Raw genomic sequence first — 16,826 nt, forward strand, 5'->3', positions numbered from 1 at the left:
TGACTGAACGTCGACGAATTGATCAATATCACGTTTGGAGCAGGGGAATTATCATCTGCTCGCGCGGTGTCTGCGAAGACTCATTGCATATAAGAGCTCGGTCAACCAAAGCCACCAATGCCGAGACTTCTCCAAAGACACTCAAGTTTGCCGAGCTGAGCCTTGAAGCGTTGCTCACAGTTGACGGGGATACTCTCCTGAAGCGGATCGACTCGAAAGTACGCCATTGAATTCGGCTATATATACAGGCCCTACCAGCAACTACAACGATCTTGCCAGTGATGCGATGTGTCGGTATCAGTCTCAAAGCCCTCTGGTCACTGTCCCCAGTTCTAGGCTCTGGGTATTCCAGGCCAGTGGACAGAACACCATCCTTACAAGAGTACCTAGGTATTCACCAACAGAATCAAGGCACAAAATATGGGCGCGTTGTCGAAACGGCAATTGGCATGGAAAGCCGGAGAACCCCGCGCCTTCTCGGAGAATGCTAGTCTCAGTCAGGATTCGAGGCAGGGACAAAGCATGCCGCAGCGACGTTCGAGGCTGGGAAATAGACGTCTACCGACGAGCATATCATCGGCTCAGAGTGCTAGCGGTTATGTGCGAGACTGGCTGCATGGGGGAAAACGGGAGTGAGCCCGCGACCGCCGCAATCCGAGTCGGAGTCCAAAGAGGCTGCTCGAACGCTTGGCAGGCTGGCATCCCCCAAAATACCCTTCGTGGCGATCACCCTCCGACGCTTAACGACCAGAAAATGTCCAACGGTGGCTGGTGGTTGAAGGCCATCTGGTGCTGCGATCTCAAAGGCATGATTAGCATGGGAGGACGTCGCTCTTGAGGGAGATCAAAGGGATGTCGTTGATGCCAGGGCCCGGATAGCGATGAAAGTGCGATCATTGGCCGAGCAGCGCGTAACTTGCCCTCAACGCGCCAAGTGAATTCATCAGACCGCTTCCTGATTTTGTAGTTTCTCTTCACTTCCTCCCTGCGCTCCTGCTGCGACACCCCTGTCCCGCACTGTAACTGTCTTAATCTCAGTGTCTTCATTTCTCCTCGTTCAGCCATGGCCGACTCCGACTCTTCTTCCCTGTCTTCTGCACCATCCTCAGACGATGAAGAAATGGCTCAGAAAATGGCGTTGAAGCCTACGGGATTGGATCGATATTTCAAGCCGGCGCCCAAGCCTGAAGCCAGCCCGGAACCTCCCAAACGCGCACCCTCACCGCCCCACGAATATACTTTGGCCGACAACCCAGCGATTGCCTTCATTGTTATGTTCAGAAGCCGATTCAGCGACGTGTTTCCCAAATCTCTCCCGAACTACGGTCCGCAGGACGTCGAAAGAGGGGTTTCCGGAGAACTTCCCGACGAACATGTAGAGAGACTATTGTGCGCGCTTTTGGGTCTTGTCTTGAACAGAAAGAAGGATGTCGAGTCAGTCTTCGCGCATTGGACGACCCGCTGCCCAACATCGAGCTCTAGGGACGTCCTATATTTCATTTCTAACACTGACCAGACGCGGACACTATGGCCGGGCCCTTGAGGATGCAATCTCTGCAAACCACAGCCAGTGGCCGACTGAGTGGAGGGGAGTCAACCCTCTGCACGGCGGCAAAAATTTCAACAACATGAGCCCGGAAGAGCGGGTATGCGTCTGCCTTTCCTCCCTTGCTGTGCGTGGCTGACCAAGGCCTAGTTGAGCCTGCTCAAAGCGCTTATTCTTTGGTCGCTTAATTCCTCCGAAGCCGTTCAAGCCCTTATCAAAGAGTCCTACAAGCAGACGCGTCGAGACGACGACCGAAACCAGCCTCGAAGCGTCCAACCTTGGTTTTCAGATCAATACCGCCGAAAGTATTGGCTCGTTGAAGGACAGGATGATTCGCATTTTCGAATTTACAGAGAAAATGACGGCAAGACCGCAAAGACGAACACGTGGTTCAGCGTCGCTGGTTCCATTCAAGATGTTGTTGCCCTAGCGGATAAGTTCGCCGACGAACACAGTTCCAATTCGAAAGTGATTAGTGACAAGCTACGGGCGGCCATTCCAAGATTCGAGGCAGGCGAAGAGGTAGGCAACGTCCCGCACGCACTTTACAGCCGCTGACAATGCATCAGAAGCGCAAACGTCGTGATTATCGCCTTGCCCGAAAAGCCGCCTTTGCCCGCCCGGAACCTGGATTCTCACTCTATGAGGGACGGACACGCGGAAAGAGAATGAGATATACATATTCCGACGACGAATATGGGTCGGACGGCCTCTCCAGCAAACGATCCACGCGTAATTCCGGCATCTCTACCCCTTTAGAGACTGGGCCCACCGTCACTGCCAGTGGCAGGCAGGTCAAGTCGAGGGTGGGTGGTCTGTACGGTGAGAGCATGCTGATTGATCAGCGCAAGGAGTTAGAAAGAGCGACAGGCGAAGGCAACTTCACAGAGACAAGTGATGACATGCCCGCCACTAGGGCTGGTTCGCGTGATATAAGAACATCAAGGTCAGGAAGACAAGTCAAGCCGACCAGACAAGGTTATGTCAACCAAATGGACTCAGACGAGAGTGAAGAGGCTCAATCTTCAGGTAAAGAATGGAGTGGAAATGAGGACGAGCCAGATGAATCAGAACCAGACTTTGACAGAGAGGAGGACGACGACGATGAGGATGAGGACATGAGTGAAGATGGACTCGAGCCAGACGAGGTGGAGGAGGATGAGAATACTCAAGAAAGCTTGGTCGTACAGTTGCGGTATCGGAAGGACGCCCCGAAACCTACATCCACAGCAACGGCACAAGCTCCTCCTCCTGAGTCTCCCCATATAACGAAGAGAACGTCAGCGGTTGTCAATGGCTTGCAGCACGCGCAAGCTCAGGCGCCACCGAGGCCACTACGGCCCCTAGGAGAAATGATGGATACAATCGATTATGCCCCAGGAAACAAGCAGGCTGATACAGGGCAGCAACATTTACTGAACGGTGTGAAGACGACAGATCTCGATTCTCCTCGACCGCCTCCGGCAGCTCATGTTCCAATTCAGCCCATGGACATATCTTAGCACGTACGAGTTTACTGTCTAACTGCGAGAAACGAGAGTGGCAAGCTCTGGGGAATGTTGGGGAAGATCGATATAGCAGAGGTCGAGCCCATCCTGCCCTGGTGGTCAGGCTTTGCGGAGAGAGTCTGGTGTACAAAACCTGATGGTCCTTGATTGTGAGAACAGGTCAGATGAGGCCAAGAAAACCAATGCAACGCATCGAAGCATTGCCCTGTCATGAGGTAGATCATGCTAGGTCATCCATCTATCAGGATGCGCCGAGGGAAGCGCCCAAGGCCCTTGTTGCTTTTGTGTTTTCTTTCTTTCTCTTTCCTCTTTTGTTTCCTCTCGACAATTTCTGGTGTGCAGATTCTGGATGGATCTGCGTTGCTCCTCGTTCGCTATTGTCTTGGGGATAGTTGATTCTCTCTTTTGTTGACTTTGTGCACCCCATCTGTACGTTGAGTAAGCAAATGGATGGATGGATAGCACCCAGATGGATGACTTCTCGAACAGTTTGTAGCTCATGTTCCACATTGTACCGAGTACCGAGTACCTATACTATGAAAGCCGGTTGTATGCTCCATCACCATCCGATCTGAGCGGAGGGACAAAGTACCACAAATACAAACACAATAGTGTTAGGATGGCCATGGATTCAATTCGGCTTTGGTGCGTTGATTCTGTAGTCTCTATTTGACACACTCTCATAGACCATTCAATCCCTCCATTCAATCCCTTGAGGAGTGTCCTTCATCAATGCACCAGTGGTTGACACAAACACCGTCCTAGGCTAAACCTAACTAGACAACACATGGGAGAAAGGAAACTATGTCCTCCAATATTTGCTATCGGCTCTGAAGGTCGAAACCACCTGCTTGAGCTGATCTGTATCGAGTCTGCATCGTTTCTTTCCATCTCAGACCGTGATGTTATTCAATGAGATCCTCTTAGTAACAATCAAGCACTCATATGATACAGATCCATCAAGTCACTTCATAGTTGCGGAATTTACAGCCTCAACTTATCTTCATGCCATAGGCAATAAAAACCTCTCCCTCAACAAATCATCCGCACCAGGCCTCTTCTCATGATCTACCTCAAATGTTTTCCCCATAAACCTCTTTGCATCCTCACTAGCGTGTTCGGGAATAGTTGGCTTCTCATTATTGCTTCCGACAGCGAACAGTGTTTGGAGCGTTGTCATGGAGGGAAATGGGCGGGAACCTGTGAACATCTCCACCACAAGACACCCGACTGACCAGATGTCTGACTTGATGGACTGTCCCGATTGGCGGACCACTTCAGGGGCCATCCAGAAGACGCTCCCTTGGAGGGAGGTGCGCGTGCCGGGCGCAGAGTTCATGCCATTGAAGTTGGTCTTCTTGGAGACGCCAAAGTCAGAGATTTTCACGGCACCGCGATTATCAACCAGAATGTTAGCGCCCTTTATGTCTCGGTGAATGATGTTGCGAGCGTGTAAATAGGACAGGCCCTCGAGAATCTGTCTGGTGAAGTTCCGGACCAGCGGTTCCTGGAAAGTGTTGTATTGCTTGAGCATGCCGGCGATGGAGCCACCCGGGACGTATTCAAGGAAAATGTTGAGGTGCTCCTCATCCGACGAGGTACCCAAGTATTGCACGATGTGCTCATGTCGCAGGCCCTGTAAGAGTGTGATCTCTTGTTTCAGTGCCGCGATCATCGCCGTCTTCTTCTTGTCACCTTCTGTGCCTTTCGCCACGTTGGGCAACTCGACCTGCTTGACTGCCATCAATTCACCTGTCACGGCATGGAGGGCGAGGTAAACACTGCCGAATGAGCCTTCGCCAATCAAGTCACCCTTCATCCAGTTATTCTTATCAAAGCTGTTTCCTTGGAGGAACGAGTTGAGTTCTTGATCTTCTTCCTCCCCATCTTCAGCAACGATCACCGACAGTCGTTCGTTCATATTGTCCGTATTCAAGGTGACCCCAGGACTCTCGTCAAAGTAGCTTGCCCTAGCCGCTTCACCCTGGGCGGCAGTATCAGAGCCGCTGTCAAACGAGACGTATGATTTCCTGTTCGGTTCGATAGGAGATTCTTCCTGCAGTGGATGCAACGTGGATGAGGCGATTGAATCTCGGAATGACTGGTTCATAAGATTGAATCTGTTCGACACCACGGATAGTGGTCTTGCTGCAGGAGCACGAGCGGTCATGCCAGTCTGGTTCAGCCAGGGGTCGGCAATGCTAGGAATACTCGGTACGGGAGGTGCATCCTTCAGGCTCGAAGCCATGCTGACGTTACTCATCACGCTTAGGCGACTTTGTGCGCGACTCATGCGTTGTGAGCGTCGTACAGATAATCTCATCGTCTTTTCGATATCCTCGCGCTGATGGGCGGGGAAGTAAGAGGTCAACTCTTGCACAATCATCTCGCTGGGTGGTCGGGCCCCGAAGAATGTACGCAGCTTTGTACTCTGGTTACTGGGGACTCGGAGGTGTTGTTGGGCTTCCTGTCGATCATACTCGTCCGCAGTAGCAATGATGTTTCGATTTCGATCTGTAGTGGTAACCGGTGAGATGGGGACTTGAATATTGTGCCAGGACTCGCCTGTGAGTTTTTGAAGCTTGATCTGGTTGCGCATGTTGTTCGTGCTCAGTGCATTGCTGTGCAGAACTTGTGATTCATCGGCCGCTATTTTGGCAGCCTTGTGGAGTTCGTCCACGTCGGGAGGCCCGTCGTTGATCTTTCTCAAGATCAACCTATTTCTCTCGGATCGGGTCGATTCGTTGCAGATTCTCATGAGTTCACTGTCGCTTACTCGACGACAATTTGCAGGATCCGGTTCCAGACCGTTGAGGACATAAAAGCAATAATTGCGGAAATGGGTTTCTGGAAGATGTAATTTCTTCAGCACCGTCGATGTCACGTCGTCAGCCGTGCGACAGAACTTGATGTTCACAACCTTCGTTTGGCCACCGTTGTGGATAATCTTGATGACCGGAGATCCCGACGGTAGTCCACCTGGTGTCAGGCCATCGATGCTGGAATTCTGTCGGAGATGAGCTGCTCGTGTGGTTTGATTTGCAAGTTGGGGAGTTTCAGGTCGTCTTCCAGACGTGGAATTCGCTGACCCTGGTTGGCTAAAGTAGCCTCCGCCTGAGGCATTTCTCCCACTGTCCATTGGACTCTGTGCGTAACGATGGGACCTTAGACCAGCGCTGTGCACATCTGCCAAAGGCGAGCTTGGCCTTGATCCGACTTTGAACCCGGTGCTGGCTGAGTTGAAATTCTGCAGAGCGGAGGAGTCGAGCTGACGGGAAAAGCGCTTGCCACTGCCATTGTGCGATCTCGGACCGTGAGTGCGAGGTGAGTCCGAGGATGAAGGAGTTCCAGCAAGGCCATCCAAGACAGCAAGACTATCACGGTTTCTCCTGGAGCGTAACAGCGAAGACTTGTTTCGAAGCTGTTTAATTGCAACATTGAGTCGGACGCGGTCACCGATTTTCTTGATACCCATTTCCGACAGAATCTTTTGGTCACATTCTAGCAGACTCTCACCCGTGAAATTGTTGGCCTTGAAGAGGGGCTCATATTGTCCACAGCGTATTGAGTGCAGCCACTCCCCAACCTTTTTCTCGTCCCACGCCCGTATCGAGTCCAGCCCGTCATAGACGTCGGAGAATTCAGAGTCTGTTGGGGAGGTAAAGAGGCCGTCTTGGAGAGCCATCGAAGTCATTTGCGTCCTGGTCGAGGACTCGGAGAAGTTGCGGACGGGAATCTGCTGGGTATTGCCAACATTAGCCGTGTATGGTGCTTTGGAGGCCAGCATGTTCGCGTCAATTCCTCCAACGTGGTTTTCGTAGCAACGAGCGGACAGGGAGATGTGCTCCTTCTCTTATCTAACCGTCGGCATTTGAGCGGGAATGGGAGAGGTTTGTGGACAGACAAAGAACGGTCGAGCGGCGGATTTAGTTTCACCCAGGCGGAAAGAAACAACAAGTGTGGAATTAGACAACACAGAGTGCGTGAGATGTTGTTGAATAATGGGCTAGGCAAGAGTATCTACTGAATAGTGGTCGCTAGTGGCCTGTCGAGTAGTCGAATAAGGAGGAAGCAGAAAGAGAGAGGATGAGGCCTGGCAGGTTCGTGAGATGGAAGGTCAGATGCAAGATGGATGACGAGTCCGGGCGGCTTTTGGGCTGGCTTGATGGTGGCACCGTCAAATCGATGTTGTTCTTGGATCGTGGCGGTAGAATCTGAAACACACGATCAGAGACCAACGAAATGGACGAGGAGGCTGAGAAAGCAGACACGAGAGACGCGCTTGTGGCATCAGGATGAAGCAGCCATGGGAGAGACAGGGAAGGTACGACGTACCTCGTAGGTCGGTACAGAGTCGCAAGTGACAAGGGGGCGCACCAGGCTGATCAGGCTGATCAGACTGGATCAGGCTCATTGGGCACATCCTGGGAGCCGGGGGGAAACCTGGATGACCCAATCACCACCCACAGGTAAGCCTATCAACCCCCAATATGTGCCCAAGTCCCAGTCCTAGGCGCGAACAGTGGAGAGGGGGTAAGGATGGTTTGGCACCTCTTGTGCCCTTTCGGGCCTGGCTCCCGTCCTTCTGAGATCCAACCATTGCTTTCCCTTTCTCTTCCTTGTCCACAGTGTGTCATGATTCCCTTCCTGGTCTGATCCATGCCATTGGTCCATCACCATCCTTTGCCATCGTCACGCCAGTGTCTCTCATCAATCAGTCACGGTCCGGAGGTTGTTCGATGACTTCAATACGGTCTGCTGTAGGCATGGAAGGAGAAACATCATCATCTTGAAGCGTGAGTAGGCTGATCTGACCCGGATAGATGCCCATCAACCGGGAACTTACACCGCCATGGTCAAGCGATCACGCGAGTCGTCGACCTTTTCCTCCAGCAGCGACACCGCCAGTTCTTTGGCAGAAGAATCTCAATCTCCTCGTCCTGCAAAACTGAGTGCTATAGCCACGGCCGCCACTCTGCCAGCCAAACCTGTCATGCAGTGTTCTCTGCCGCCTCACCGGGAAACCCTTGACTTTGCTTCTATCGAAGATTTCGAGGTGCATTATGCAAAAGACCATTCGAACCGATGTACCTCATGCGGCAAAAACTTCCCTACTGCTCACTTCCTAGCCCTGCACATCGACGAGAACCACAACACCTTCCGCGAGGCCTTACAAGCCAAAGGTGAGAAGACATATGCATGCTTCGTCGAAGCCTGTGACAGAAAGTGTTCCACCCCGCAAAAACGCCGTCTCCATCTAATCGACAAACACTTGTTCCCCAAGATCTACAACTTTCGCATTGTCGACACTGGCATTGACAAGTCAGCCTCCATGCTCCACGAAAGTCGTCGCAGAAGAGTGTCAACCAACGTCGATCAGGGAACGAACAGCGGCCACCGACGACAGCACTCTCGAACGGAAAGGAGGAAGAATCCTGCCGCTGTCTCACCAGACCAGAGAGAAAATCAGGGCAGAAAAGGAGAACACAGTCTCGAATCCACTAAGGATGTCTCAGATGCAGTCATAAACGATCTCGAATCATCCCTGTCCGCCCTTCGATTTGTGCCACCTAGTGTTGCCCACAGGCACCGAAACAAGCCAAACCATGTGTGACAACCCCAGGGCGAGAGATCTCCGGCGAAATTTGCGTCCGAAAATGACAAAGCATGTTGGCCACGCCCTACATAATGCAGTCAACATGTGGCAGGAGAATTGGAACATTGCAGCATGACCATGCACCTCAGCCGTGGGACTGTGAGCCGTTGATTGCCTCTTCACCCCTCACGAGGCTGAGGCTCTAGATGCTTAGCACCCCAGCGACATCCATGGCCGGTCCTCAACTCGATGCGTTGCTTCTGGGGTGGACAGAAACTTTCATCCGTCTTCACACGGCTCTTGAGAACTGCCCCCCGGAGAAAAGCACTTGAAATCAGCTTCCCCTCACATCGAGCATCCGCTATCGACTCAGCCGCGGATGACTTCTGGGCATATACTGGTGCGGGGAAAATCTAATCCATGTCTGCCTCGAGCCGACGTGGTACTGATCCCCAAGCACCTCGACACAGTTTGTACCTCTGCAGAACATCTCAAAAGTGTATCACTCGGTGCACTGATCCTCCAAGCACCACCAACAAATCGCGACAAGTATGGCGACAGTGTCAGTTCATGCTCTGAGCGCCGGCCACATCACAATTCCTGAACGATTCTTTGTGGTCCCGGCGGACCCTGTCGCAAAACGAACAGTGCCTTCCTTATCTTTCCTAATACAACACAAAGATGTGGAAAGTGGAAAAGTCACACGAATCGTCTTCGACCTGGGTATGAGACGGGAGATCGACCTCTATCCGCCAGCCTTAACAGCTCATCTAGCCAACCGAGGGCCTGTCTCTACGCATCCAGATGCAGTTGCTTCACTAGCAGCCGGGGGCCTCTGCGTGAGTGACATCGACTACGTGATATTCAGCCATGTCCATTACGATCACGTCGGACTTCCGAAGGACTTCAATGACGATAAGACCAAATTCATTGTAGGCAATGGCGCTCTCGATCTTCTCAGTGGAAAGACACAACTCAACTTGGGGAAACATATGGTATTTGAGCCGGACTTGCTCCCGTCAGAGAGAACAATAGAACTACCTCCTCCAGACGGTGGGGACTCACAATTCTCATGGAAGCCATTTGCAACCTTCCCACATACGATCGACTTCTTCAAGGACGGCAGCGTCTACATTGTCAATGCACCTGGCCACCTCCCCGGCCATATCAATCTCTTATGCAAAATCTCCAGTCAACCACCCAAGTTCGTTTGCCTAGCTGGAGATGCATGCCACGATATTCGATTGTTAACGGGAGAGTGCGACATAGCGACATGGACGGACGAAACCGGGAGATACTGCTGCATGCATGTGGACATCCCAAAGTCGAAGGAGACGTTGGCTCGATTATATTCTTCATCGAATGAAGGCATCAAGGTGGATGGAGAAGAGAAGCCGGCGGAGTTTGAGGTGATCCTCGCACATGATTTTGCGTGGGAGGAGAAGGCGGTCAAGGAGAGGAAGTTCTGGCCGGGAAAATTATGATCGCCCTTTGAAAAAAAAAAAAATTAAAAAAAAAAATTGGATGGCTGAAGAGATGGAGCGTGCGATGGGCGAATTCTCCTGCTTTTGTCCTCTGGACAGGCTTCATCGACCAGGTTCTTACATTTCAACGACGTTGCTCTCCATGGCAAGAGCAATTTGAACCACCAAGTCCCACCATTTTTTTCAGAATGGTTCTCCACGATCTCGCGAAGTTGATTGAAGGCCGCAAGTGGCAGTCTTTCTTTGTCTCCTTGTCTCGATGCCATGTCGGCAGGCTGTCTTCCTATCCGCGCCACGTTCAGTGCCACCTGTGTCATTGTTGAGGATGTGTTGGACTTGAGGTCACGTGATATAATGTCATGTGACCTGAGTCATGGGTCGCACCAATGGAAGTGACCAGGACAGACTGCCACGCGCAAACACATATTTGTGTCGAAGGAAGCAAGAGAACCTAGATAGTCAACCAATCCAAATATCTTGCTTCTCGTTTCCTACACAATGTTGCCGCCCTGGGTAATACCTCTTGCCCTCTTACCACTCGTCTCCGCCTTCGTCTCTGTCGTCTTGGTCGTCATGAATTGATCCCCTGCCTGAGCATCAGACCAGAGCATCTCCTACAGCTCCCAGGTGAAGTGTCTCGGACCTTTCCCAACCCAACGACGGGCCAAATCATTGGAGGGAGATGATGCTGATGTCCGCAGAACGCAGAAACCAACAGAAACAGGAGATAGAGCGAGTTATAAGAGCAAAGAGATGGATTTGGATAGCGATGTTGCTCGTCCACGATCTTCCCAGGGGACGCTAGTTGAATATTTCTGTTCTAGCATTTGCTGCCGTGGATGATTGTTATAGCTACACAAGAATATTTCACACCCTGATACTGATGTGCTTGGGGTCCCCAGGTCCAACTCTACCAAATGCTGTCTTCCTCCTATTCGGAACAATTATTCTGCTGGGGGTATCTTTTGCATGTAAGTAGAACAACACTCAAGATGATAATGCTTCTCTTCATCCAACTCAATCCTGGTACAATGGGTTGGCGCTGTGCCCCGTTCATTGGGACCCAAACTCATGTTCCTTCCTCTATTCCTGAGCCAAAGCCCTCCTCTTCCTTCCGTTCATCTTTTCGATCAGCCTCAACTTCATCATCATCCGTCGGACTGACAATGATCGCCGGCGGCGGCTGTGAGGCCACGGGACTCAAAGTGCCCTCAGACGATTGTTTGTCCTCTGTAGGGGAGGAGCCATCGGAGGCTCCATCCTGGCCGCTCTTTTCTTCTGTCTTCGTCTCGGTCGGTGACACTATAGATTCTCTTGCGACACTGCTGGTGCTTTGGTGTGCTGTCCGGCGTCTCATCCTTCGCGCTTTGCGTTCTTCATCAGCCCCATCGCGCCTCCTCCGAACATCAAGTTCGTCGCCTGTTGATGGAGCGGAGCTTCTCATTTCCTGAAGAGCCCTCAAAGCCCGATCCGCGACGTCTTCGCTTTCACTGATGTCCCCTCTGCCGCTGGTGCCATCTGTGCTAAGATTATCTTCATTGGCTTTCTCTCCTAGACCAGCAAGACCGCGACTCTCTTCCACCCCGTCTTTGACTTGAAGCTCGGGAAGTTGCTGGCCGCTGGCAATTCTTTGATCGTGTCTCTCTTTTAGCCTAGCCCGTCTCCTTCGATCACGTTGATCTTTCACTTGCGGCGCTGCAGCTCGCAGTTTCTCGAGCAAGGTTTCCATGGCGCCGTTAGCGGGAGGACTACCAGGTGTTTCAGCGCCGCTTGCTCCGCCGCTCGCGTTGGCACTGGCCTGAGCCCTCTTACGAGCGAGACTTGCTTCGAGGCGTCGTTTGTTCTCTTCCATAGCCATGTTCTTCTCTCGTGACTTCTTCCATTCCGTGACGAAGCCGCCAAGCTTACCGAAGAACTCTCTGCGGGCATTCTCATCTTGATTATCTTCGCCAAAATAGGTCATTATGTCATCGTACGTCCTCGACGCCTCGTCCAGGAAGAGCTGGAGTTGTTCTGCCTTTCGCCTTGCCTCTTTCATGGACCTTTGTACGACTTGCGCAACACGATCTTGAGGATGGAACTTCTTGGGATCGCTCAAATTGCCGGCGTCCAGTGAAGATTGAACGTTCTTGATGTTGTCGATGTACTTCTTTGCGTCCTGGCGCAATTGGTCAACATTGAGCTTTGCGGCAGGAATGACGCCAGCAATATCCTCTACAAAGCCCTCCCATTGAGAATACTGATTGCGAACGATGCGTTCGATAAGGTCGGCGAACGTCGTCTCATTCTTGTCATCCTTTACCATGCCCAACCGCGCAAGAGAGCTAAGTTTGAAGCCAGAGGCTTGCTTGTTTGAGTCGTTCATGTAGTTTCCGATATCAAGGATGAGGGCTAAGACGCTCATGAGAGAGGTTGAGTCCCGAATAGCTTCGGAAACGTTGACCACATCCTTCAGTTTGCCGGAGATATCATCGTACTCTTGTTCGAAACTTCGTGTCAAAGCGAGAGCTCGCATTCTGGCTTTCCAGTAGTGATGTAACTCGTAAGCCGTCTGGAGGTAGATCTGATCTTCCCTTGTCAACTCAGACGGATCTTGCTCACGCTTCGAAGTCAAGGCATCAGGTCCGGTCCAGTCTTTGCTATATGGCGCCATGAGTTTAGCGATATTTTCGGGAATCGTGCAAAGATCTTCTCTTTGTAGGAAATCCATGACCACGTTGTTATCGAGAACCTCCTTGTCGCAGTGGATGATCTTGCGCACCACCTCTTCGGCTGAATCATTTTTAAACTTGGCCATCGAGACGTGGAAGTTCCTCATCATGTCACTACTGATGATCTGCTTCTTGTCATTCTTGCCCTTGCTGCCTGCTCCGCCGATGATCTTGATCTCTTTCGCAATAAATAGCTTCTCAACTTCGTCAAGAACGCCCTTGCGCTGTAATTCGCGGTACTTCTCTTCTTTAGACTCAGCGTTCACGTTCTCTGCCCAGACGGTGACTTGGGGCGTGTCAACTTTGTCCCAATGGAAGGCTTTCAGTTTCTTCTTCGGACGCATGATAGGATTCTTAAGCATAGGCGCAGGTACCACTGGCGACTGGGGCAAGAAATGCCCATGTTGGGGACCAGGCAGAGCTGGAGCGCCCGGCGGAGGAGGGGGGGGTGGGGGAATGGGCGATAACGGACTCATCGGGAGAGAACCAGGGGGGGGCGGCGGAGGCGGAGGAGGACCGCCGGTGAAGCCCGGCATGGAGGGAGTAGCGGGAGAGATGGGCATGCCAGGAAGCGGCGGAGGAGGCGGCGGCGGCGGCGGAGGTGCACCTGTTCCGAACCCAGCAATCAAGGCGGCAGACGCAGGATCTGACGGAGGCGGCGGCGGAGGTGGTGGAGGAGGAGGAGGTGGGCCATTGAACTTGGCTTCCGCTTGTCCCTCATCAGGAGGAGTCTTGGGAGACTCGGACTCCAGGCTCGGGTGGCTTGGTCCAGTTGTGACACCAGCATCATCTCCTTCCCCTGCCTCCTCGTCACTTTCGTCGTCAATCTTCTTGACCTTTGAAGCAAGCTCGTCCAGGAGGTTGCTTTGTTGATTTTGTTGATCTGCGCTGATCTTCGGCCTTTTGTACTCGACAAGTCGCGGCTTCTCAAAGACAACATCTTCTTCCACTTCCGAGTCCTGGTCCGCTTCTTCACTGATTGCGAGCGCCTCCAATGCGGCTCTTCTGGGTCCTTTGTGGGCATTGCTACGATGGACGCTTCCCATAACACTATTGGTGAGGTGTCGTCGTGTCTGCTCCTGGAAATCGGCATCAATCCCGTCATCCATCTTTTCACGAAGCTCTCTGAGTCGATCGGAAGGCCCTGTCTGGCCCCAGACTTTTCCCTCCAATTTGAATTGTGTCTTGGTGCGCTCGAGGTTGCGCTCTAGGCGCTCCATCAACTTCTCCCGGTCCAAAATGCCTGCCAGTTGAGCAGGGTCTTGAGGTGCAGTGCCCTCCTTAGCAGCACGGGAAGCTGCAACATCCTGGGCATCTCGAAGCATGAGGTAAAGCTCTCTCGTCTCTAACTCGTTGCGTTGCAATTCTTGAGCCCTGATTCGTTGGAGTTCAGCCACCTCCGACTTCAAAGACTCGGCTTGCCTGGATTGCATTTCGATGATGCCAGCTTGTTCTTCGATCTGTTTCTGCAGCTTCTTCACCAACCCATCAGCCCCCATGGCGATCTGAGCTGCCATTTCATCCCTTTCGGCAAGGGCTGCCTCGGCGATCTGCCTCGACTCCGTGGCTTCATCAAAAGCAATTCGCGCCTCGTCGTCGGTATGCAGTCGATCCAATAAACTTTGAACCGTGAAATTGAGGCTCTGTTTGAGATCCATATCTGGCAGTCGCCTGTCCATGGCCACATAGCTGAGCATCGAATCCACAAGCTGGAACATTCTCAGACGCTCATCGGCGTTGTTCTCCCTAAGTAACAACATGTGCTGCATTGCCGAGATGAAGTAGTCTTGGGTTCTCGTGCCGTGGACTTTCGACATGATGGCGTCGGTGATTTGCATTGGATCCGTCATATCCTTGACTTCACCTTCGATACTCTCGACCATGCTGCTCCCTTCACGCTGTAAGAGATCCTCATAGTCGATCGCCTCGTTTTCACGGAACTTCGCAATTTGTTTGTCAATTACGTCGTACTGAAAAGACTCCATCTTCACCAGTATTCGCTTGATCCCGCAAGCAATAAACTGGGCTCTGATATGGCATCGTAATTGCAGGTCTCGATCTGGAGCATCCACCAACATGTTGATAAGGACGAGTGTAGCAACAGCGTATTCCATTAGAAGGTTTTCCATGCCAATGCCACCACTCCGGACCTCTTCGCTGGCTCCTACTAGGCTGCCCATTTTGCCTCGGCCGTCGATGGTGACTTCCACAATGCGCATCCAGGCGTCGAAGCGACCATTCTCACTCATTTGGTTCTTGACAAAATCCATGGCTTGTAGCACCTTGAGGTGGCCCTGGCCTTGATCCCAGTGGCAGAGGAACGTCAAAACTTCGCTGACCAGTTTCCTCGTGGTAAGCCTCGGAGAAATGAGACAGGTCGCCAGAGCCACCGGTATCTGTTCGTGCTTCAAAGCGTCATCAGCGCCGTATTTGTTGTTCATCAGCGCTTTCAGACATTTGACTATGTCGTATTCCCGGTCCAGGTCCTTGTCGGTTGAAGCAACAGAGCTTACGGGCGTCGGACCATTAGCCTGACGTCGGTTGATCTTCATCAAGACACTGGTCAAAGCAATCTGACCCTGTGCTTCGATGAATGATTTAACCCAACTGATGGGCTGGGTTCGCAGACTGACACTCAGACTTTGCAGCTGTTTGGATGTGATGCTGTTATCTAGAATCCTTTTGACGTACCACTCGGGGGTGCCCTCGACATCCTTAGATATTGGTCCATCAAGAGCTCCTGTCTGTCTCGCTTGCTGTCTCCTTTTCTGCTCACCTTGCCACTCGGTCAACTTGTCTTGATGTACAAGAGTCCATTTCTTTGCGGGCGCATACGCCATCATTTGTCGTCTGGCCTGCTCGGGCAGATTTTGCCAGCCACGTTTGTGCATCAGCTGCAGGAACAACTTCTCAATCTCCGCATCGCTTTGAGGTTTAGGAAGGTAAAACCCGGCGGGAGTAAAAGAGGTGGTCGAGCTGAAGGGCGAGGCTTGTTGGGTAGGCCAGCCCGAGTGTGAACTAATCTTTGATAGTCTGGAATGAGTGGGAGAAATTACTGTAATAGAAGAGTCGGAATCCTGCCGTGGAGGCATTGCCGTTCGCGACGAGCTCTCCGAGGAGAAGAGGCTTGAACCTCTAGTGGCTGTGGAAGCAGTTGATTTTATGCTGGCGCCGTCAAACGATCTCCTTTGTCCCGACCCAGAGTACGAATCATTGGTTGATACCGAGTCATAGGTTCCATGTTGAGGACCATGGCTGCTCCCAGGCCGACCCCATTGTTGATATTTTGTGCCTCGGTCCCCAGCTTGACTGGACGCCATCGTGATGCCAGTTGAGCTCGACGAGTGTGGAGGCGGGCGAGGCCCGGTGGGGTGTGACGATCCATTCGATATTCCATTGATGGCAGGGTACTGATGAAAATCAGAACCCCTCGCAAGTTGGTACGGTTGCGGATCTTTTCGCGTTGGTACTTGGTCGTCTCGAGGGAGATAGTCCACCGTTACTGGTGCTTGCCCACCTGCAGTCGTGGCAGAATAAGGGATAGAGGTGATGACCCCGGCGGTCATGGCCAGACCCAAAGCATCAGGGTCTTGGCCATCATTAGAGGTAACCGATTCTCTTTTCGAATGACGCGAGCCCCAGGAGCCATTTGTGTTGGAAGAATCGAGACTGCCGCTCCCTTCGTGGCGACTGTCCGCCTTCGCGTCTCGGTTGCGTCTAAAGAAACCTTTGCTTGCGGACGACTGTCTGGTCGTCTTGTCGTTCTGGATTACCTGGGGCATACTCGGTGGTGCGCAGGCAAGCCAACAGGACGCATGTGTACAATGATGCGGTTGTTATGCCCCCGAAAGGGGAAGACCACCTCTTTGTGACTTTTCTTCCCCTCTTTTCCAAACAACCCTGATTCTGTGACGTTCTCGGCTTCGGCTGCGGGCGGCGGATATTTATCCTTGCATGACGCCCTGCGCTTTCTGATACTGA

At 52.2% G+C, this 16,826-nt stretch overlaps 5 protein-coding genes across 5 annotated transcripts; 3 read left to right on the forward strand and 2 right to left on the reverse strand.

The window, feature by feature from the left end:
* Positions 1 to 1,063: 1,063 nt before the first annotated feature.
* On the forward strand, positions 1,064 to 3,048 carry Z519_00075 (uncharacterized protein; the record flags this gene model as incomplete). Its single annotated transcript, XM_016757835.1, has 4 exons — positions 1,064 to 1,434; positions 1,517 to 1,646; positions 1,697 to 2,068; positions 2,116 to 3,048. The coding sequence occupies 4 exons, from the start codon at positions 1,064 to 1,066 to the stop codon at positions 3,046 to 3,048; spliced, it is 1,806 nt and encodes a 601-aa protein (XP_016625084.1).
* A 1,009-nt stretch (positions 3,049 to 4,057) lies between these two features.
* On the reverse strand, positions 4,058 to 6,841 carry Z519_00076 (uncharacterized protein; the record flags this gene model as incomplete). Its single annotated transcript, XM_016757836.1, has 1 exon — positions 4,058 to 6,841. One exon carries the CDS (start codon positions 6,839 to 6,841, stop codon positions 4,058 to 4,060), a length of 2,784 nt encoding a protein of 927 aa, XP_016625085.1.
* Positions 6,842 to 7,906: 1,065 nt separating this feature from the next.
* Positions 7,907 to 8,668, forward strand: Z519_00077 (uncharacterized protein; the record flags this gene model as incomplete). Its single annotated transcript, XM_016757837.1, has 1 exon — positions 7,907 to 8,668. The coding sequence occupies one exon, from the start codon at positions 7,907 to 7,909 to the stop codon at positions 8,666 to 8,668; it is 762 nt and encodes a 253-aa protein (XP_016625086.1).
* A 533-nt stretch (positions 8,669 to 9,201) lies between these two features.
* On the forward strand, positions 9,202 to 10,134 carry Z519_00078 (uncharacterized protein; the record flags this gene model as incomplete). Its single annotated transcript, XM_016757838.1, has 1 exon — positions 9,202 to 10,134. One exon carries the CDS (start codon positions 9,202 to 9,204, stop codon positions 10,132 to 10,134), a length of 933 nt encoding a protein of 310 aa, XP_016625087.1.
* A 1,069-nt stretch (positions 10,135 to 11,203) lies between these two features.
* Z519_00079 (uncharacterized protein) lies at positions 11,204 to 16,627 on the reverse strand (the record flags this gene model as incomplete). Its single annotated transcript, XM_016757839.1, has 1 exon — positions 11,204 to 16,627. The coding sequence occupies one exon, from the start codon at positions 16,625 to 16,627 to the stop codon at positions 11,204 to 11,206; it is 5,424 nt and encodes a 1,807-aa protein (XP_016625088.1).
* Positions 16,628 to 16,826: the final 199 nt, after the last annotated feature.

Source organism: Cladophialophora bantiana (assembly GCF_000835475.1).
Source record: "Cladophialophora bantiana CBS 173.52 unplaced genomic scaffold supercont1.1, whole genome shotgun sequence".
Classification (NCBI taxonomy): domain Eukaryota; kingdom Fungi; phylum Ascomycota; class Eurotiomycetes; order Chaetothyriales; family Herpotrichiellaceae; genus Cladophialophora; species Cladophialophora bantiana.